At 41.5% G+C, this 24457-nt stretch overlaps 1 protein-coding gene across 1 annotated transcript in view; it reads right to left on the bottom strand.

The window, feature by feature from the left end:
- mpped1 (metallophosphoesterase domain containing 1) overlaps positions 1 to 24457 on the bottom strand; it is a 99940-nt gene that overhangs the window by 53308 nt on the left and 22175 nt on the right. Inside the window, exon 4 of the mRNA XM_006806508.2 lies at positions 9795 to 10020. Coding sequence (XP_006806571.1) covers positions 9795 to 10020 — 226 coding nt within the window. The remainder of the gene's footprint in view (positions 1 to 9794; positions 10021 to 24457) is intronic.

Here is a 24457-nt window from a genome sequence, read left to right as displayed (position 1 = left end):
TCATCACATCATGTGGCCGTTAAACCAGCGAGGGCCAGCTGATGAGTCCGAATAAATCTCTTCCTAAATCTACACACCTCCCTTCCTTTGTCCCGCCGTTCCTGTCCACATCTCTCCCCAGATTCAATTCAATTCAATTCAATTCAATTCAATTCAATTCAATTCAATTTTATTTATATAGCGCCAAATCACAACAAAAGTCACCTCAAGGCGCTTCATAGATACAGAGAAAAACCCAACAATCATATGACCCCCTATGAGCAGCACTTTGGCAACAGTGGGAAGGAAAAACTCCCTTTTAACAGGAAGAAACCTCCAGCAGAAACAGGCTCAGGGAGGGGCGGCCATCTGCTGCGACCGGTTGGGGTGAGAGAAGGAAGACAGGATAAAGACATGCTGTGGAAGAGAGACAGAGATTAATAACAGATATGATTCAATACAGAGAGGTCTATTAACACACAGTGAGTGAGAAAGGTGACTGGAAAGGAAAAACTCAATGCATCATGGGAATCCCCCGGCAGCCTACATCTATTGCAGCATGACTAAGGGAGGATTCAGGGTCACCTGGTCCAGCCCTAACTATATGCTTTAGCAAAAAGGAAAGTTTGAAGCCTAATCTTAAAAGTAGAGATAGTGTCTGTCTCCCGAATCCAAACTGGAAGCTGGTTCCACAGAAGAGGGGCCTGAAAACTGAAGGCTCTGCCTCCCATTCTACTTTTAAATACTCTAGGAACAACAAGTAGGCCTGCAGAGCGGGAGCGAAGTGCTCTAATAGGGTGATATGGTACTACAAGGTCATTAAGATAAGATGGGTCTGTCCTGTCGGTGGCGCTGTCACTTGGTGTTCGCTCGCTCTGTGGTATAGTATCGCTTCCTGTTCCTGCTCAAACACAGTGGTGTTTCTGAGTAGCTTATTTGCTTAGCAGTTTAATTAACAACTTTTAAATACATTCTTTTTTTTCCACAGTATAATCTTCACGTGCTTCATCCGAAGCACACTTTCTGTGTACTCACTACCTAATTTATAGCCAAAGTATTCACTCTCTGTCTCTGTACTGTTTCGCTAGCTTAGCTCGTAGCCGACCCGTTAGCACCATGGCTACTTCACCTGTCCCTTCTGCACTTTCTTGCTCATTGTGTCAGATGTTTAGTTACTCCTCGGCCTCCTTTAGCAGTAATGATATCTGTAACAAATGTAGCATATTTGCAGCTCTGGAGGCCAGGATTACTGATCTGGAGACTCGGCTTTGCACCCTTCTCTCACCCTTAGCTAGCCAGGCCCCTGTAGCTGGTGCAGCCGAAGATAGCGTAGGCCCCGCTAGCTGTTCCCCGGCAAATCCCAAGCAGCTGCGGAAAGAAGGCGGCTGGGTAACGGTGAGGAGGAAGCGTAGTCCTAAACAGAAGCCCCAGGTACACCACCAACCCGTTCATGTGTCTAACCGTTTTTCCCCACTCGGTGACACACCCGCTGGGGGCCAAACTCTGGTAATTGGTGATTCTGTTCTCAGACATGTGAAGCTAGAGACACCGGCAACCATAGTCAATTGTCTTCCAGGGGCCAGAGCAGGCGACATTGAAGGAAATTTAAAACTGCTGGCTAAGGGTAAACGTAAATTCAGTAAAATCATAATTCACGTCGGCAGTAATGACACCCGGTTACGCCAATCGGAGGTCACTAAAATCAATATTGAATCGGTGTGTAACTTTGCCAAAACAATGTCGGACTCTGTAGTTTTCTCTGGTCCCCTCCCCAATCAGACCAGGAGTGACATGTTTAGCCGCATGTTCTCCTTAAATTGCTGGCTGTCTGAGTGGTGTCCCAGAAATGATGTGGGCTTCATAGATATTTGGCAAACCTTCTGGAGGAAACCTGGTCTTGTTAGGAGAGATGGCATCCATCCCACTTTGGATGGAGCAGCTCTCATTTCTAGAAATATCGACAAATTTATTAAACCCCTCAAAACATGACTATCCAGAGTTGGGACCAGGAAGCAGAGTTGCAGTCTTACACGCCTCTCTGCAGCTTCTCTCCTCCTGCTACCCCCCCAAAAACCCATCTCCATAGAGACTGTGTCTGCTTCCAAAAAGACAAAAAACAAACTAAAAACCAGCAACAAACAACTTAAACATTTACAAAGAAAGAACAATACAGTATCCACATCTGAACCAAAGAGTAAAACAGTGAAATGTGGATTATTAAATATTAGGTCTCTCTCCTCCAAGTCTCTGTTAGTACATGACTTAATAATTGATCAACAAATTGATTTACTCTGCCTTACAGAAACCTGGTTGCAGCAGGATGAATATGTTAGTTTAAATTAATCAACACCCCCGAGTCATTCTAACTACCAGAAATCTCGAAGCACAGGTCGAGGGGGCGGTGTGGCAGCAATTTTTCACACCAGTCTATTAATTAATGAAAGACCAAGACAGACTTTTAATTCATTTGAAAGCCTGATGCTTAACATTGTCCACCCCAGCTGTGAAACTCAGAAACCAGTCTTACTTGTTATCATCTATCGTCCACCTGGGCCTTACACAGAGTTTCTGTCTGATTTCTCAGACTTTATATCTAATTTAGTTCTGAGCTCAGATAAAATAATTATTGTGGGTGATTTTAACATCCATGTTGATGCTAAAAATGACAGCCTCAACATGGCATTTAATCTGTTGTTAGACTCAATTGGTTTCTCTCAAAATGTAAAAGAACCCACCCACCACTTTAATCACACTCTAGATCTTGTTTTAACATATGGCATAGAAACTGAACATTTAACAGTGTTTCCTGAAAACCCTCTCCTGTCTGATCGTTTCTTGATAACATTTACATTTACAATAATTGATTACGCAGCAGTGGAGAGTGGACTTTATCAAAGTAGATGTCTTTCTGAAAGCGCTGTAACTAAGTTTAAGAATATAATCCAGCCACTGTTATCATCGTCAATGCCCTGTACCAACACAGAGCAGAGCAGCTATCTGAACGCTACCCCAACAGAGGTCGATTATCTTGTTAATAATTTCACCTCCTCACTACGTACGACTCTGGATACTGTAGCTCCGGTGAAAACTAAGGTCTCTAATCAGAAGTACCTGACCCCGTGGTATAATTCTCAAACACGTACCCTAAAGCAGATGACTCGTAATCTGGAGAGGAAATGGCGTGTCACAAATTTAGAGGATCATCATTTAGCCTGGAGAAATAGTTTGTTGCTTTATAAGAAAGCCCTCCGCAAAACCAGAACAGCTTACTACTCATCACTGATTGAAGAAAATAAGAACAACCCCAGGTTTCTCTTCAGCACTGTAGCCAGGCTGACAAAAAGTCAGAGCTCTTTTGAGCCAACCATCCCTTTAATGTTAACTAGTGATGACTTCATGAACTTCTTCACAAATAAAATTTTTATCATTAGAGAAAAAATTACCAATAATCATCCCACAGATGTAATATTATCTACAGCTACTCTTAGTTCCATTGATGTTAAGTTAGACTCTTTTTCTCCAATCGATCTTTCTGAGTTAACTTCAATAATTACTTCCTCCAAACCATCAACGTGTCTTTTAGATCCCATTCCTACAAAACTGCTCAAAGAAGTCCTGCCATTGATTAATTCTTCGATCTTATATATGATCAACCTATCTCTAATAATCGGCTATGTACCACAGGCCTTCAAGGTGGCTGCAGTTAAACCTTTACTCAAAAAGCCATCTCTAGACCCAGCAGTCTTAGCCAATTATAGGCCAATCTCCAACCTTCCTTTCATATCAAAAATCCTTGAAAGAGTAGTTGTCAAACAGCTAACAGATCATCTGCAGAGGAATGGTTTATTTGAAGAGTTTCAGTCAGGTTTCAGAGTTCATCACAGCACAGAAACAGCTTTAGTGAAGGTTACAAATGATCTTCTTATGGCCTCTGACAGTGGACTCATCTCTGTGCTTGTCCTTCTTGACCTTAGTGCAGCATTCGATACTGTTGACCATAATATCCTGTTAGAGCGATTAGAACATGCTGTAGGTATTACAGGTATTGCACTGCAGTGGTTTGTATCATATCTATCTAATAGACTCCAATTTGTGCATGTAAATGGAGAGTCCTCTTCACACACTGAGGTTAATTATGGAGTTCCACAGGGTTCAGTGCTAGGACCAATTCTGTTTACATTATACATGCTTCCCCTAGGCAGCATCATTAGAAGACATAGCATACATTTTCACTGCTATGCAGATGACACCCAGCTCTATCTGTCCATAAAGCCAGATAACACACACCAATTAGTTAAACTGCAGGAATGTCTTAAAGACATAAAGACTTGGATGGCCACTAACTTTCTGCTTCTTAACTCAGATAAAACTGAGGTCATTGTACTCGGCGCTGAAAAGCTTAGAAATATGGTATCTAACCAGATTCTTACTCTGGATGGCATTACCTTGGCCTCCAGTAACACTGTGAGGAACCTTGGAGTCATTTTTGACCAGGATATGTCCTTCAACGCACATATTAAACAAATATGTAAGACTGCGTTCTTCCATTTGCGCAACATCTCTAAAATTAGAAATATCCTGTCTCAGAGTGATGCTGAAAAACTAGTTCATGCATTTATTACTTCCAGAATGGACTACTGTAATTCATTATTATCAGGAAGTCCAAAAAACTCACTGAAAAGCCTTCAGTTAATCCAAAATGCTGCAGCAAGAGTACTGACAGGGACTAGAAAGAGAGAGCATATTTCTCCTGTTTTGGCTTCCCTTCATTGGCTTCCTGTTAAATCCTGAATTGAATTCAAAATCCTGCTGCTCACATACAAGGTCTTAAATAATCAGGCCCCATCTTATCTTAATGACCTTGTAGTACCATATTACCCTATTAGAGCACTTCGCTCCCACTCTGCAAGCCTACTTGTTGTTCCTAGAGTATTTAAAAGTAGAATGGGAGAGAGAGCCTTCAGTTTTCAGGCCCCTCTTCTGTGGAACCAGCTTCCAGTTTGGATTCGGGAGACAGACACTATCTCTACTTTTAAGATTAGGCTTAAAACTTTCCTTTTTGCTAAAGCATATAGTTAGGGCTGGACCAGGTGACCCTGAATCCTCCCTTAGTTATGCTGCAATAGATGTAGGCTGCCGGGGGATTCCCATGATGCATTGAGTTTTTCCTTTCCAGTCACCTTTTTCACTCACTATGTGTTAATAGACCTCTCTGTATTGAATCATATCTGTTATTAATCTCTGTCTCTCTTCCACAGCATGTCTTTATCCTGTCTTCCTTCTCTCACCCCAACCGGTCGCAGCAGATGGCCGCCCCTCCCTGAGCCTGGTTCTGCCGGAGGTTTCTTCCTGTTAAAAGGGAGTTTTTCCTTCCCACTGTCGCCAAAGTGCTTGCTCATAGGGGGTCATATGATTGTTGGGCTTTTCTCTGTATCTATGAAGCGCCTTGAGGCGACATTTGTTGTGATTTGGCGCTATATAAATAAAATTGAATTGAATTGAATTGAATGGGGCCTGATTATTTAAGACCTTGTATGTGAGGAGCAGGATTTTGAATTCAATTCTGGATTTAACAGGAAGCCAATGAAGGGAAGCCAAAACATGAGAAATATGCTCTCTCTTTCTAGTCCCTGTCAGTACTCTTGCTGCAGCATTTTGGATTAACTGAAGGCTTTTCAGTGAGCTTTTTGGACATCCTGATAATAATGAATTGCAGTAGTCCAGCCTGGAAGTAATAAATGCATGAACTAGTTTTTCAGCATCACTCTGAGACAGGATATTTCTAATTTTAGAGATGTTGCGCAAATGGAAGAAAGCAGTCTTACATATTTGTTTAATATGTGCATTGAAGGACATATCTTGGTCAAAAATGACTCCAAGGTTCCTCACAGTGTTACTGGAGGCCAAGGTAATGCCATCCAGAGTAAGAATCTGGTTAGATACCATATTTCTAAGCTTTTCAGCGCCGAGTACAATGACCTCAGTTTTATCTGAGTTACGAAGCAGAAAGTTAGTGGCCATCCAAGTCTTTATGTCTTTAAGACATTCCTGCAGTTTAACTAATTGGTGTGTGTTATCTGGCTTCATGGACAGATAGAGCTGGGTGTCATCTGCATAGCAGTGAAAATGTATGCTATGTCTTCTATTGATGCTGCCTAGGGGAAGCATGTATAATGTAAACAGAATTGGTCCTAGCACTGAACCCTGTGGAACTCCATAATTAACCTCAGTGTGTGAAGAGGACTCTCCATTTACATGCACAAATTGGAGTCTATTAGATAGATATGATACAAACCACTGCAGTGCAGTACCTGTAATATCTACAGCATGTTCTAATCGCTCTAATAGGATATTATGGTCAACAGTATCGAATGCTGCACTAAGGTCAAGAAGGGCAAGCACAGAGATGAGTCCACTGTCAGAGGCCATAAGAAGATCATTTGTAACCTTCACTAAAGCTGTTTCTGTGCTGTGATGAACTCTGAAACCTGACTGAAACTCTTCAAATAAACCATTCCTCTGCAGATGATCTGTTAGCTGTTTGACAACTACTCTTTCAAGGATTTTTGATATGAAAGGAAGGTTGGAGATTGGCCTATAATTAGCTAAGACTGCTGGGTCTAGAGATGGCTTTTTGAGTAAAGGTTTAACTGCAGCCACCTTGAAGGCCTGTGGTACATAGCCGATTATTAGAGATAGGTTGATCATATATAAGATCGAAGAATTAATCAATGGCAGGACTTCTTTGAGCAGTTTTGTAGGAATGGGGTCTAAAAGACACGTTGATGGTTTGGAGGAAGTAATTATTGAAGTTAACTCAGAAAGATCGATTGGAGAAAAAGAGTCTAACTTAACATCAATGGAACTAAGAGTAGCTGTTGATAATATTACATCTGTGGGATGATTATTGGTAATTTTTTCTCTAATGATAAAAATTTTATTTGTGAAGAAGTTCATGAAGTCATCACTAGTTAACATTAAAGGGATGGTTGGCTCAAAAGAGCTCTGACTTTTTGTCAGCCTGGCTACAGTGCTGAAGAGAAACCTGGGGTTGTTCTTATTTTCTTCAATCAGTGATGAGTAGTAAGCTGTTCTGGCTTTGCGGAGGGCTTTCTTATAAAGCAACAAACTATTTCTCCAGGCTAAATGATGATCCTCTAAATTTGTGACACGCCATTTCCTCTCCAGATTACGAGTCATCTGCTTTAGGGTACGTGTTTGAGAATTATACCACGGGGTCAGGTACTTCTGATTAGAGACCTTAGTTTTCACCGGAGCTACAGTATCCAGAGTCGTACGTAGTGAGGAGGTGAAACTATCAACAAGATAATCGACCTCTGTTGGGGTAGCGTTCAGATAGCTGCTCTGCTCTGTGTTGGTACAGGGCATTGACGATGATAACAGTGGCTGGATTATATTCTTAAACTTAGTGATTCCTGCCCTCCGCAGGCTCTTTCACTTCTCCGTTCCCTATTGCCTTTTTCCTTCTTGACTTTTCCATCTATCTCTGCTCACCTCAGGCAGCTCTCTGCAGTGGCCTGAGCAGTAAAGTCAGGGGGACCTGCTATCACAGCAAACCAATTACCCAGCACACACACACACACACACACACACACACACACACACTAAAACAGTGTCCCTGGGAACCTGTCAGTAAAACACCTGATCATCATCATCATCATCATCAAACCACTTACACACATGCATGTGATCACATCCTGGAAAACTGAAAGCAAATCCAGATAAATACAGAAGCAGATAACTGATCAATCTTAGTGATTCCAAAGGTCCCGTCAGACCACAGGAACGTTCTTCTTCATAATTATAAAACCTTGTAAAGAATCACACTGGAGGACGACAACTGCAGCTCATAAAACTCTCTTTTAAATGTTTGGGGGGGGGGGGATTAGCTCATACTTAGGTCAGAAAAGGACAAACATTGTTGATCACCGTGTCAAAATACTCGGTGTAAAGACTGGTAAAATATCAGCCATGTAAATGCCCATCAGCCCTGACAATGGATCAAAACAAGACGAGTGACTGACAATGCTGAGCTTGTTTGCAACAGAGGAATTTAAACTTGTTATGATGCTCGTCAGCACAGCGGTGCAGTTGTTAGCGATGGTTTCTCATTTGGCCTGGGTACTGCCACACAGTCTAAGACACACATGTTAGGCTTCTTACTGATTCTAAATTGGCTGTCTCTGTGTTAGTGACGGGCCGGCAGCCTTACCAGAGCCACACTTCTCACCCAGCTGGGATAAGCTCTGCCCTCTGCAACAGTGAATTGGTTAAGCAATTAAAAGAATGAAGATATAAACTTTCTTGGGTAATATGTCACCTCAACAATCCATCTGGTGCAAAAACACTCTTTAAAGCTTTATCAGAAAGCTACCCAGAATTATCTCCAAAAGTTGATTTGAAATTCTCATGACCATTGATCAACAACCACTGACCAAAACCCACTGATCAAAACCCACTGATCAAAGACCATGAGTACCATTCACAGAGAGTTGGGTCTCTGTGGCTTTTAAACCCCAAAACACGCTGCGCCAAAAATTGGTCCACCCCAAGGATCGGGTCCCCCAACACAAACAGAGTAACATAGTGTACGCTGTTAAGTGCAGGAGGATTGCCAGGATTTATAATCGGGGAAACCAAACAACCTCTGGCGAAGTGCATGGCACAACACAGAAGAGCGACCTCGTCATGTCAGGACTCTGCAGTCTGTTTACACCTACAGGCCAGTGGACACTCTTTTAAGGATGAGGATTTAACATCTTTCGTCATCTTACATGCTGTGATTGCAGCCATTCCCCAACTCTCCATGAATGGTACTCATGGCCATTGATCAGTGGGTTTTGGTCAGTGGTTGTTGATCAATGGTCATGAGAATTTGCATAATTATGATTAAGGAACTGACCTCCAGCCCATTGTTCCTTCAGTGGGCTGGTTTCAGTCATTATGCAAATGTCCTGTTTATAAGATTGAAACCTGCAGTCAGCTGAGACTGAAGACGTCACCTGATGATGATGAAACGTTTCTCCCACAAAACGCTACGTCCAGATGAACAGAATCAACTTTTGGAGATTTATTTTCCTGGATGATTGAGATGCATCAAGACATACCCAGAATTATGTGTTTTTGTGATTTTTTTCAAGGAAAATAAAAACAAAATTCGGTTTCAGGTTTGAGCCCAACTCATGAACAGATGCATTTGCTTCAAGACAAAGGGCAAGAAAGGAAGTGCTGAACCACTAACAGTCCCATTCTCTCATTCATTGTGTCACATGTACAGTGTATTTGTTTATCTGAATGCTCGCCTGAGGTTTGCACCAAGATTATTTGTGTAGAAAAGTAGGAACAGCCAAACTAAAGACTGAGTGTTGACCCAGTGAGACCCTCACAATATACATGGGATTCATTTTTTATTCACAGTAAATTAAAGGATATTTCCAGTACGGACTTGGTTTTCTGACTCTCCACTTGCTAGAAGAATATGCCAGTAGAGAATGAAAAAGGATATTAAGAACTTTCCTACCTTGAAGAAAGTAGACTCAAAATTCAAGTGGATGCTGTGATGAAAACTGGATGTGTTATTGAGCATAGCCAGTGCAATGTGCATGTGGAAACCACTACATAAACCTCCACATGTCAGATTGCATCACATTATAAATCTTCAAGTTACTACTGCATGACTCGTGTCAGCAGATTTATATGTTTCTATAAGAAAACCAGAGAGTCAATCCTTTGTTAAGAAAATACTCCACATACTGTGGTGGCCCTAGCTCTAATATGCAGAAAGAGTCACTCACCAGGGGGAGCCATAGATCCTGAAGCCCCGCACGGTGACCTCGGAGTCCTGCAGGTAGATGCAGTTGGTCAGCAGTGACTGGACGTTCTCGTAATTCTCCGGCTTGAGCTTGGAAGCTGAAGGGAAGTAGTAGAAGTCCTGCTTGATGAGGTCTGCCATAAACTCCTGGTCAAAGGTCAGCTCATGATTTCCAGCAATTACTATCTTGATGTCGTAGGGGAGGGTACCTGAGAGGGTAAGTGGAGTAGTGAACGTTATGGACAGGGAAGGGGGAAAAGTGGTAAGAAGGATGGAAAATGAAAGAAAGGAGAAAAGAATGAATGGGGAGTGTGATCAGGAGGCCAGATTCCATAAGGAAAAGTAGACGGGGTGGTGGAGGATCATTTTCGAGGGTGAAGAAAGAGAAAGAAATGACACGAGCGGAGGGAGAGGAGATGTGTACGTGAGGAAAAAGATGAGAGAAAGAGAGAGAAGGGAAACAGAAACGGGAAGAAGATATCAGCACAAAGAGGGGAAGAGGGACAACTTTAAACCCAGCTCAGATGGCTTGGCATTCACATGCAACAAGGCTTTCTAGTTGTTTTCCTCTATATTTCGAGTAAATCTGTACATCTGTCTTAGATTCCCTCCATCAGTCAAGGTCTCAACCCAGTGCACTGCTGTCTTCTGTTAATGGAAGCATAGCTGAATGCATCCGTCAGGGAATCTTTATCTGAAGGATGGATGAGGAGGATCATTGTTGTCTTTACAAAGCAGAATATTAAACATTTATAGACTACGGCAATAACTGCTGCATCTTTAGCCCCTTCTTTTCCATCATCCCCTTCCAATCAAAGTCTCCCTCCTTCAAGTCAACGTGCATTCTCTGCTCTATTTCAGCAGCCATAATTGGCTGTTCAAAGCTTGGCGCAGCAGGACGCGTGATCGATCTTCGCTCATCAAACCCAGCAGTAGCCGGGCCTTCGTACTTCTACACAATGTTTTCAAAGCTCGGCTTGGGAAACAGAGAGCTAACACTGACGAACATCTGGGGGTCTGCTTTGTCAGGTAAAACGGCTGACGGAGGGTTCAATCACCGCAGCGTTTTTCTTTTTTTGTCGCTGGCAGGACGACGCGGCACGCAGCTGAGCACGCCGGTTTGTGTGTCAGCATGTGTGCGCTTGCGAGCGACTTTCCCATGCGTGTGCGAGTTTGCACGCATCTGTGCATGAACGTGTCATGTTAGTGAAAAGGAGTAATTAAACCGAGCTTTAGAAGAGGCTGACAGCCCAGTGACGGCTCTGTCATAACAGCCAATCACAGCCCGGTGACAGAAAAAGAAAACGAGGGGAAGAGGAAGGAGAGAGCGACAGAAATACTTTAGGAAGCCCAAAAATCCTTGAGTGTGAAGGAGGAATAATAACAAGATGAAAGCAGCTGTCAAAGAGTGCCCATCTCTGCAGTTTGGGTCTGGGCCGCCCCCGCTCCCTAACACAGCTCCAATTTGTTTGGCTTGTGTTTAGTTGTCAAGCAGACACCAAAAAAGGCCCATAAATGAGGGGCTGCACCTCAACAAAGGCACACGGACACAGATAATCAAAAGATGTTCCTTTTTGTTCCCTTTCCTCAGGGTTTGGCATCTGAGGCTTAGTCATCCCCAAATAAATCAATGTTGGAGGAACAATACGCTCTAAAATATCATCATATACCAATCATATACCCATCAAAGCTCTCGGGACCGCTGGGAATTCTGTGCTTTACTTTCAGAATTTCCATTTGTGCTCCAAAATGCATAAAATCCCTGCACATGACTGATGCAATAATTGGCATGTGTTTCGGGTGCCAACTGGCCTGTGCTTTAAAGTGCGATGCCAAAGCCTGCACCGCGGCTACTGAAGTCTAACATCTACCTCTCTGTGCCACACGCTACTCTCACACATTTCAAGTAAGTTAATGGGGGTAAAAGAAAAACAGTCACAGTGAATTCATTCATTACACACAGATTATGGCCACAGTAACACTTGTTATCAGCCATTCAGTGGACACCATTAACGTGCACAGATGATGAGGTCCTTCTCTGATGGAGAGTGGTCTAGAAGGAGAGCCCCAGACTACAAGAGCATAGTTGCTGTTTATCAATAACTAGAATGAATATTGGATGGAAGGTGCATCTTCTGGCCTTCAAGAGGACACATATCACCTCGAGTCAAGAAACACACATGTGTGGATTTCGTTATGTTAATAGAAAGACTTCTGTGAGACTGTCGACAGCCCGTAGCTGATGCCTTTGGTGATACTGCTGACCAGAGCAGAGCATTCATAGATTTTGTTTTGCTAGCCTCTTTAAAAAATACACCAGGGGGCTGTGAATTTAATAAATCTAACAACAAATGCACTACAATACGGCTGATGGTCATACTAATGATCACTGCTGTAAGAGAGAAGAAACAAAGACAGAATACAGAAGAATAAACACATAATGGAAGAATATTTGGTGCTTGTGAAGACACAGAGAAACCGAACTATTCTGTTGTATTTGTGTCCACCTGGGGAACAGAACTCAGTATTCTCTTTTCTCTTTTCTCTTGGCCCTGTGGCTGTAATAAACTGTCCCACTGCCATCCTCTGCTGGGCAGTTAGCTAACAGTGGCTTTCTAAGGCTACAAAATTATTTCCTTCTAATACTGGAAATTAGGCAGAAAACCAGCATAAAACTGTGGCCCAAGAAAACAAGAGTAAAACTGAATGATGCTCAGCAGCTTTCTTACAAATAATCAATTTAAAAAAACGAGCATGTTTCAGTTTTAGAACAATTTTAGTTTTTAGCATATCAGGAAACATAAAATGATCCTTATAATGTTTAAAGATTAGGTAAGCTCAGATAAACACACGATTTGTTGTAGTTTATTCAGCTAGAACTGAGCTAAAATGCAGACGTGGTGTTTGAAAAGCTGGAAGAACCACATTTAACAGCAATAATGTAAAGTAAGAGTTTTCTGTTTATATGTCACATCGATTACATGCGAGAGATTTGTCAGCCCTCGATTATACACAGCTCTCTCATGGTCCACTCAGATCTGGACTGTGACTATGCCAAACTTAGATTCGTTGGTATATTAATGAAAGGCTCATAGTCAACTGATTGACTGCAAGTACTGTGGCAACAAGCCCAAATATTCCATCACCGTGTTTGACAGTTAGAGTTATTTCTGCTGTATTTGGTTTTAAACAAACATACGGTGCATTTTAGCCAAACGTTACTACTTTGGTCTAATCTGTCTAAAGGACATCGTTCGAGACGTCAGGCAGTTTGTTCGGATGCAATGTTGCAAACCTGCGCCATGCTGCCATGTTTGTTTGCTGAGAAGAGACTTTCTCCAAACATGCCATCTTTTTTTAAATGTAGTGTCCTGAGCTTTAACATGTTAGGTGAGGCCTGCAGAGCCCCAGTTGTACAGGAGCTCTTGTCTTTTCTCTGAGCAGTGCACAGTGATGGGATTTCCACTCCCACTGAAGACTTTTCCACCTGTGAATAATGTTTCCCGCTGTAAGATAATGATTTCAAATGTTTAATAATGGCCTTATAACCCCTCCCAGACTGATGTCAGCAGCAGCTGCTTCACTGCTGATGTCTGTTCTCTGTGGCATTACAACAAACACCTGAATGCTCCAGACAGACTGCCAAAGATAAGGCTTTTATATTGATAATCAATTGATTAAGTAAGGAAAAGCGGAAGCGAATGGATGGATGAATTCAGTATATTTGATCAGCAGTACTCGGCTTTTACGTTCCATTCTGATACTTATGGAAGCAGCAATGTGTGCTTAGTTTTTCATGCACTGTTTCTGCATTTCAACTTTTTGTTAAACAAACTAATCACACAGTCAGGCATGTCATATTGTGTAGATCATTTATGGTTTTATTTACCTAATTTTAAGACCTGCTGAGGACCAAACACTTTTCATAAAGAAAAAAAACAAAACTGAACTGACCAGATGAGCTGAGCAAAAAGTATGATGAAATATGATTTGCTGTTTGAACTGGATAACACTGTAGGACTTACACAACTTGTCTATTTCACATCCAAAACACCACACAAACGTAGAATGCGAGCAGCATAGACACCCTTGATGAGTCCATCACCTAACAAAGGTTTAGTGATGTGGATAATGCAACCTATCCCTCCCTCTGCGGAGCAGGATTTGCTGCACAGCGACCGAAAACCGCCGCTGATATGTGTCAGTGCCAATCTCACAAAGTCACGCTGTAGTCAGTTACAGTACAGTATTTAATTAACCTTTTTACTGCGCACACAGACCCTTGGTCCCAGACTTTAGACGTCATGGCAGTGATTCCTCCTGAAACAGCAGAAATCCTCATCATGTTTATGCAGCTAATCTGTGCTAGACTGAATAAATCAAAGTAAAATCCAACGATGCTGCTGGAGCTCCTTTTAAGGCAGCCAGTTATACCATAAATTAGATGTGACTGCAAGAATGATCACCCAGGTATAATTTAGGCAAAATATTAATGTCATTTTATAACTTTTTAAAAGTTTGCAAAAGCCTGGCCCCATCTTCTTTCTAGGAAAATATTTAGAAATATAAAGAAATCTATATCATAAATTTAGCTGCATGCATGCATCACGTTTGTCACATAAACACATTTGCTCAGTGGTTATTGATTAATGATATATGACCATTTTATATGCCCCAATAACTGTCCATGTAAAGCTGTATATGCACATTTACATATGTAACTTTATTTATTAATTTTTCTATATTTTGGATGGAGGGATGGAGGGACATGGAAACAAATTTGATGCAAAATCTGAAGTCGTGTACAATAAAAATATGAAGAATAAAATGACAACAATAGGAGAAGGAGCTAGAGGCTTGTCTCTCAATATAAGCAATGGCTGGGGAGAGCCCGAGTCACTCAGTCCCCATCTACCGAGCGTTTGTCTGTTTACTGTTGGTGCACATGCTTAAGGCATACACCACAGGGGTGCTTTTACTTTCTTTTGTTTGTAATTCTACTCAGTTGTAGAAGTTGAGTGAAGTGCTTTGAATAGTTCTCAGAGCTTCTTGAAGGACATTCCAAAGATATTTGGATGTTGGTTGCCTTTTGTTCCATTCTTTGTCAAGATGATCCCACAAAGCTTCAGTAATGTTGAGGTCCAAGCTCTGAGGAGGTCAATCCACGAGTAACAGCGCTCCATTGTATATCATCCAGGTATACTTTCACATTGTATTTGGTAATAATATTATTTTTGCTGTGAAATCTTTGGCATTTTTGTAGATTGCCAAAAAAATGGGAACAAATGATGTTTTGTGACAAATTTTAATAATTTAAAATTACTTCTTTGCTAAGTTAAATGAAGACACGCCACTGTCTTTTATCCTGTCTTCCTTCTCTCACCCCAACCAATCACAGCAGATGGCCCCGCCCCTCCCTGAGCCTGGTTCTGCTGGAGGTTTCTTCCTGTTCAAAGGGAGTTTTTCCTTCCCACTGTCGCCAAAGTGCTGCTCATAGGGGGTCATATGATTGTTGGGTTTTTCTCTGCATGTATTATTGTAGGGTCGACCTTACAATATAAAACGCCTTGAGGCGACTGTTGTTGTGATTTGGTGCCATATAAATAAAACTGAGTTGAACTTACCTATGGCTTTGAATTTCTTAAACTTGACCTTATCCAAAACCTTATGATAACAAAACAAAAGAAATTGAAAAAAGTTACGTAATATTAGTTACTAAATACTAAATAACAGAAACCTTTTGTAAAACAAACAACTCTGTAAAATAACTCTAAACTAACCTCAAAATAAAAAGCAAATAAATAAATGTAAAAACTAATTTGACAACCCTGAGACAACAATTACAACATATTACTCACACAAATAGTTTATACTAACTTTAATATACCTATTTTAAAAAAAGATAACACCAATGTTAAATATTTCAAATTTATTTAATAGTTCTCTCACCTGCTAGTTAAGCTTTAATATTATTAAATTAAATTAATTTTAGCTTCCTAAGCTGCCCACGCTGGCAGCGACTGAAAATTTGATGACTTCGAGCAAATACAAGCAGAATAAACATGAGGTGGATATTGTTGACCAACCTTGTAGTAAAAATACTGTATTAGACTCGAAATGTTAGCAAGTGAAAAGCTGTCGGATTTAAAGTGATGTGCAACAAGCAACTCGCTTGTGGACGCAGCGTTAGAGAAACATTTTTCTACTACTATGATTGTTGCTTTCAAAATCTATTAACTAAAATAGAAACGCTTATATGTGTGGTGTGACAGCAGTCTGGCTAGCTAATCTACACAAGCCAAGTTATGTTTTTGTAGCTTATCTAGCCTTAGCTTAAAAGCTAAAAGTAAGGTAAAGCATCGAGAAGCAGGACAAATTAGCACGCTAGCAAGTGACAGAGCGAGCGCTAACCAACATGAGAACATTACAAACATCAACTGACTAAAAAAGATGTAGTCCCAGTGGTGTGATATAAATAGTTCAGGATTTTAGGACAAAAAACACATAACAACAGCAGATATGGAGTAGGGGTGTGGGGATGGCTAATTGGTGAGAGAAATATGTCCGCTGTCAACATACAAGAAATTCTCCATTACAATTAAAAGTTGCACAGTGAACATGTCAGCAAAATGCACTTAAAAGGGTATTTATTGAGAGAAGTGTGAGTAACAGTTTTTACTACTGATGAATTAATGTGGAGGCAGCATTTTTTTCTGCTGTAAATAAGCATTATATAAAATAGCTGGGTAAGGTGATGTCGAGGGAGGATATGTACCCACCTATCAAGACTAAATCACTGCATCTAAATGCAGAAAAAAAAAAGATATAAAGGAAAGTGGCACGTGGATGCATGTGAGCCCAAGAAAGACAGACGGCACGACAACAATGGAACAACAGCACAGGAACAGGGACTCGTAAATTCTCTAACAAATAAACATTATCTGTGTTGCCTCAGAAATTCTGCAATGTGAGCAGTTTTCACCCATGAAGTTTGACAGCCAACTGTAAACTGAGAGGAATAAATCACGCACAGAAATATAAAACTCCACCAGCTGGACACAAATACCCTCCTCCCCATCCTCACACACGCACACTCACACACACGCTTTTACTTTCCAGAATTAAACTTCAATTTCATGGATGATTTTTTTTTAAGTTTCCCCCAGAAGAAGCTGCAAAATGACAAGGTGTGAATACCAAATAGCTTAATGTTACACAGTAGATGCTGCAGCCAGTGTTTGCATCTGTTTTCCATCCCAGCCAACCGCCTTCAGTGTGAAAATAATAAAAAGAAAGACTTTCAACAATACAGTCGATTATCCTGAATGTCCACAAGGAACAAATTGCTCAGAAACAGAGAATGAATTTATTCTCTGACAAAAGAGAAGAAAAGAGGAAAAGGTGTGGGTGGAAGTGTGCGAGTCAATGTGAGGGGGAAATCTAACATATGTGGCAACAGACCTCCACAACACGGGGAATGTTCTTTGTCACCCCAATATCTTTGTCTTTGAATTCAAATGACTCCTTTTAAACATCGAATTCTTTTAATTTGCCTGGTGCAGAGGGGACAGTCGAGTAGCGTTAAAGACAAAAAGACCAGAGAAAACGCAACAGCGCAACACAAGGCGGCTTTCAGGAGTGGAAACAGCTGGACTTCAGTCTCCCCCTCCGTCCCTTCATCCCTTTATTTCTCTCCGGTTCTTTTTCAATCCTCTCTCACTCATTGTCTTCACTCTTTTGTTGAGTGCCTGGCCCCTCCAGTCATGCACATCCCAGATCTGCTCCATGTCTGGCTGTCTGCGTGTCACCACAAAAACCTCCATCTTTCCATTAACTCCAAATGGTGGTCAGTGTGAGGGTAAATGCATGTAAGGTTGTATAGATGTGCTTGATCCCAGGAGTTGGGTGCATAAGCATAATGTCTGTGGATCTTGATATGTGAGTGATTGTTAGTGTGTGTGTTTGTGTGTGCGTGTGTGTAACTCCAACTGCCACCACATGAAATCTTCCGGAGTTCGGCCACCATTGTTCTGATGCTGCAATGGGTGGTCTGCTCTTTGAAGAGGAAAATCCTTGCTCTGCCCAAAGCTCTTGCATGTACAGGGGGATTACTGCCCATTGTGTGTGCACTGGTGTGTGTGTGTGTACTCTTATATGTGTGCTTGTGTGGATGCACAAATAAAATAAAAAGGAGACATTTTCTGCCTGCCAAGACAAAGTTAAATCCTATCTCTGTATGTGTGCGTGTTTGTGTGTGTATACTCCAGATATAAAAAAAATAGTAGCCAAAATGTTCAGCCAAATAACTTAATACCAAAGTATGTGTGTCTAGAAATTCTGTGTGTGTGCTACTGCAGAAAATAGAGGCCAAATGTTTCCTGCCAAGCCAAAATGATTAAATCAATACCAGTGTGTGTGTGTCAGTATGAGTGAATGCATGTGTGTGAAAAGCAGTAACCAAAACTTTTTTCTAAAATTAAATTAAAGGAAAAGCAACAGATTATTACAGTTTCATTCTTAATTTTGCACATGAGCCTTGTGTAGCTAAAACACCTTATATAAGTCTCGTATTTTTTTGTTGAATGTCATTGAATGGATGTGAGGTTACTATAGTGAGAACGTTTTTTCTGTGTTATTGAGTCATATTTTTTAATTGTCTCTTTTGGCATTTATAGGCTTTAAAACACGCATCTTTAAGGGAGGATATTTTACCTCATCGCTTTCTTCCTGGGAGCTAAAAATGCGCCTGTCTGCCACAACGTTAACACTAATGGCGTGATCTGCCCCAAAACAGGTCAGTATTTTTAAACTTTGGCTCATCAATGAAGTACTAAGCATGGTAGCAGAACCACAAGACAGTTAGCTAACAAGAAACAGCCACTCCAGTTTCCAAAGCTCGTACACGTCTAAGTTCATTAACTACTAAAGAATCCAGAGCAAGTCTGACTACCGTATTTTCCGCACTATAAGGCGCACTTAAAACCCTTTAATTTTCTTAAAAATCAACAGCGCGCCTTATAATCCGGTGCATGTATGAATTATGGTTGTGCTTATTGACCTCGAACCGATTTTATGTGGTACATGGCGCACAAAAATCTGTCCAAAATGTTTTAGTACGACTTTGCTGAGCTACGAAGCCGCACTACCTACCGTAGTCAGGAGCCTCGCGGAGTAATCTGGGTCCTAAACTCCGTCCACTTCAGGTCCCAAAGTCAAACGAACACTGCAGCATCACTGAGAGTTAAAAACTGTCTCAATTCTTTCATCTTTAATAAAATGATCAGCGTTGCTGCTTTACCAGGTGTAACTATGAAGTTTAACATCCAGGCATCCATGAAAACAGAATTTATTACATTTAACGGAGTTAGAAGTTAGCAGGAAGTTAGCTCGCTAGCTTTCACCTAAACATGATATAGCATGTTCTGACTGAGAGATTTCTGAAAAAATTAAAACGTACAGCTCTGCTATCACTTCCAGCATAAATGAAGACAGAAAACGAAACAGCAGTGACATTTGTAGGGTTACTAAAGTTTGGCTAGCTGGTATATAATGATGTGCTACGTGACCGCTAGCGACACAGCTATGTTAGCATAATATAACCAAGCTAACTTTTTTTCCACTCGATAAAAGTTAGCGTGAGTGTTCTCGGTGGTCAGGAACAAATGAAATCGCATGGCAGGATGTTGTAAAAGGACCAAACTTCAGCCAGGAGAACAACTGAGATAATCCATCCACAATACGAGGTTAGTCATTCATATACTGCAATAATGAGGGCGCTGTAGCTACTGGGCTGAATTATAATATGATATTTTTGTGGTACAGCTGTCTACTGCTAGCTAACCAAGCTTTCTAGCCTTAGCTAGCTCATCTGTGTCCCAACCACCCAAATATCACAAAATTACACTGTTAGGGTGCCAAAATTTAAACGTTGTAAAATTCATAACTAATGGGTGACATCAGAGTAGCTACATTCACACCTTTAATGCTGAGATTAGCCTACCTAAAGCTTTTATAAGTACTCTAGTGATCCAAGAGGAGACCACCTAAAAGCATCTGGTAATGGTGGTTTAACACTACACTATTATAAGCACAAGTGGAGATAATATCATCTTATCAGTATCACACCACAAAGCATATAGAGTATCAGGACTGAAAATATCACGGTGTGGTCCAATATACTGGATGTCGCACAAGATACTAAGAAAAGAAGGACAGTATGTCAGTCACAAGTGGTTAGCTCACTGGTTATTGATTTGTGATTGACAAGGTTTTAACCAATAAGCATATCCTCGTTTATCCTAATTTCTGACATTAATGGGAACCATAATTTATAAAACAGACACAATATTTTATATTCATTATGGTTTACTGAGCCCTAATGAACAAAGCTCACACCACAAAGCAGTTGAAGGCCATTTTCCATGAATTTTATACAACCTGAGGTCTTTTTAGAACAAGACAAATCCAGGTTTTCAGATCAGGATACTGTGTCTATTATTAATATACAGTCTATGTTCTACAAAAACCTGATCTTTCATAATAATATCCCCCCCCGATCTCAACAAACAACCTTTATTTGTCACATACACAATCATACAGAGGACTGGCTGCAGACGGGCTTGGGGTTTTTTTTAGCATGGGGAGGGTCTAGCCAGGACCCTAACTGGATAGTGGGTGGGAATCGAACTTGCGACCCCCACTCCAAATGTGTGAAAAGTAAAGTATTTTTGGAAATAGAGGGGATTCAAACCCACGCCATCGAAACGACTGGAGCCTAAATCCAGCACCTTAGCCCACTCAGCCACAGCTCCATGAGCAGGCCAACAACAATAGCTCGTGTGATGGAGTTTTATATCATTCTTGTATTGCTACTTTTAATAATGGTTTTGATATAATTAACTTCTCTGTCAGAATTAATTGAGGTAAAAAGGCTTTATAATGCTTTATTGAAAGCAGTAATCGGATAAGCACAAATTGGCAGATTGTGTTGGACGCTTGTAGCATAAAATATCTATTGTATGTGGGTATCAGATACTGTCAATGTATTGGGGTAAAAGTTACATCCCTCTGAAAGTAAAATAAAGTGAAAAAACATGAATAGACGATGTATTAAAGTTGTAATCGTAATACTACAAATCTACCTACTGCAGTTTTATTGTTCTGTTTTTATGGCTTAGTACCAGCATTTTGGGCGTTTGTGGTTCCTGTATAGATTTTTATTGGCCATCTCTGATTGTCTTACTGCTCTTATTTCTCGGCATATCTGCCATGGTTGTAGCAACGGAATTCTCTTAAAATTCCAAGGTGTAATCAACCAGGATTACACCTGCATACCAATCTCTGTCAATAGCCTGTGCAGAAGCTTGCACGTGTTTATATATATATGTCTTCTTTATGTATAAATTATAGAGAGATAACAGCCAGACTGTGCAGTTTCGGCCAGCTTTTCTGTGTGTGCGCATAAACAGAATTCCAATAATTCAAAGGGAAGCTTCAGAGGCAACAGCAATGATGTTCAAAGACAGACAAGCTAAAGACTCAGCCCGGATCAGTTGTAATTCCTGTACAGCGTCTGTGTGTGCGCGTGTGTGTGTGTGTGTGTGTGTGTGTGTGCGTGCGTGCGTGTGTGCGTGCGTGTGCGTGCGTGCGTGTGCGTGCGTGTGTGTGTGTGTGTGTGTGTGTGTGTGTGCGATATGAGTCAGAGGAAACAAAGTAGTCAGTGACATAAAAGAAAGAAACAGGGAAGGTAAAGAGAGGTGAGTAAGGGACGAACATGCAACAAGGTAGAATTGGATGATGGCAGGAAGACTTCTGCCTTCCCACCTCAGCTTAAACTTAATACTCATTTCATTTAAATCGCCGCCCACACTCTGCTGCATATCCCCCCACACACACAAACACACACTCACAAACATGTACACACACAGTCGTACAAGCAGACGCAAAACAAAGACAGCCAGCAATTATGAGACGGCATACACAAACACCACCTACTGCGCCACGCATCCAAAACACACATTTTATCTGAGTACAGCAGCACCTCCTAACACTTCACAATGTCCTCGCTGAACATAATGCATCACACACGCACACACACGAGCAAAGACACATAAAAGCAGCGACAAAGACAGATCCAGCGCATCATCAAGCGGCCTCGTAGGTGGTCTGTCTCTTCTCTTTCACTCTCCGACACTCCATCTCTGTCTCTTTCATCCTGTCTGCTCCGCTTCCATGTTCAGTGTTACAAAATTGCCTCCAGGATAATGTGGCTGGAGATTAAGCTGCAACTTTCAGAATAAGCAACGTGGGTTTTTCCGACGAATGCTGATGAATAAAACCACTGGCTACTCGCCATATGTCCCATATCTGTTTCGTTTTCTACTGATGCCAAATTTAGCTGATGCTAAACAACATCAGTTCTACACTGTGCTGTTGTACCTTTATTGTTCTCGTCAAAGCCGCTACATCATCAGACCACATCGACTAGCAGGGAATGCTCTGAAGGTAGTTCCAGGCCATTGTGCTTTAGTACCAAGGTTTATGTAGCGTCAGAATTAAACCTCGGATGAGAACACGAACTGTCCTTAACAGCTTGTTAACACCAGGCCTATTTGAGTACTCTTACAATGGCGTCCTCAATCCCAACTGGTAGCGACCGGTGGCTGACACTCATGAGCCTGGCTCTGCTGGAGGTTCTTTCACTGTCAACTGTGAAGCACAACTCCCTGTTTTATAAAATGCTGCACAAAAAAGTGCAGATTTTCTGGTTATTGAGGTCCCAAAGCAGTTCAACCAGACACACCCAGCCCTTCAGGTGTGGCAGTGTGGCAGGACATGCCCAAAACACATCATTTAGGAGACATGCCCGAACCATCAACATCCATTTAGAGCAGTGCTTCCCAACCACTGAGGTGTGCCGTGAGAAATGATCAGGTGTGTCGTGGAAGATCCTCTGGTTCCACCTGATTAGTATTCTAAGTCAGCGGTCTCCAACCTTTTTTGCGCCACGGACCGGTTTATGCCCGACAATATTTTCATGGACCGGCCTTTAAGGTGTCGCGGATAAATACAACAAAATAAAACTAGTACCGGTACCGAAAAAAAGAAGATTTATTCATAACACACGTGAAAAGACCCAGGAAAACCGAGTTAACGATAAAAACGATAACAAAATAACGCTGAAAACCAATAAAAACCCTGAAAACCAGACATTTCACACCTGAGCCTCAACTCTCGCAGCCCGGCACCAAACGACTCACGGACCGGTAACGGTCCGAGGCCCGGGGGTTGGGGACCGCTGTTCTAAGTGACCGGTGTGAGTATCGGGCAGAACAATTACATTCTCTTCCACTAGAGGGCAGTACAACTAACTGCTCTAATTAAATGGGTGCCAACTGCCAATAAAACAGAAGAAGACGAAAAAGAAATGAGATAATTGGCATGCAGTGTGTAATAGCAATGGATCAATATTTGAAAGTAGTCAGTCTGACCTGGTCCTGGAGAAAACTGCGAGCCAGATGAAGGCCGAAGCATTAGTAGTGGTCAGAAGAACGCAAAAGAGGTATACTGGGGACAAACCAAGCCAATTCTGCTATACAGGAAAAAATGATCAATGTGCTTTTCATGACATTTTTGTTTAGTGGTGTGCCGTGTGATTCTTCTAATGTGAAATATGTGCCGCGGCCCTAAAAGGTTGGAAAACACTGATTTAGAGCATATGAGACCATAGCCATGCAAACACGTCTGAGGCTGTATCTAGCCAAGGCTTTGCTGCGAGCTAAACATCACCATCTACAGTCGGTGAAAGTCCAGATCGATTGCACGGTAGAAGATAAATGTCTGTAGAGCTCCACAAAAACTGATTTACATCTGACTCTCCTCCTGCTCTTTATTTAACCCTGTAACAGTTACGCTCAGTTGGTTTGCTGTCTGCTTGAAAGAGAGGACTAATGACGGATTTAGCAACAGTTTGCATACGACGAATTACAAACACTGATGCTGACCCAGAAAAAAAACAGTGAAAGGAAAAGAGAATTAGGAAATGATGAGAAAGACTTCATTTCATGAGAAATATCCACCGAGGGTTTACTATCTGAGCTCGAAGAGGGAAAAAGAAACTTATTTGAAAGAAAAAGATGCTCATTCTACTGCATCTCCTCATGCGTGCATGCACACAAGTAATCCAGTCTTTTAGGCGTGCAAATAAAAGATATAAAAGCAGCGAGGGACAGATGGGAAAAGGTTTGCCTAAATTTACAGTCACGTGAAAATCTGTTGAGTTTCTCAATAAGAGTGTCAAACCTCCTCATTATGATCTCCTCCAGCAGCACTCACTGCTGAGGAAACACACGTCGAAAAGGAGGTGAAAGAAAGACGAAGGAAAGGTGAGAAATGTGGCAAAACAAGGATTGAATGAACAGTGAAGGAAGAGAGAAGAGCAGAGCAGGAAAAGGCAGCAGCTATGAAAGTTTAATAACCTCGCTGTTAGAGAGCTAAAGAGAGAAAGCTAAGAGACGAGCGAGGGCAGCAGAGGAGGTAAAGAAGAGATCCAGCGGGGAGGTGAAGGGGTTGAGGAGTTCAACACCTGACAAAGGTTGGAGATGAAGGGGCATAAAAATAAAACACACACCCAGGCAAGAGGCAGGT

This window comes from Neolamprologus brichardi, chromosome 17 (assembly GCF_056152115.1).
Source record: "Neolamprologus brichardi isolate AB-2024 chromosome 17, ASM5615211v1, whole genome shotgun sequence".
NCBI lineage: Eukaryota > Metazoa > Chordata > Actinopteri > Cichliformes > Cichlidae > Neolamprologus > Neolamprologus brichardi.
The sequence above is the reverse complement of the archived record's forward strand: the minus strand, read 5'-3'. Positions and strand labels throughout refer to the sequence as shown.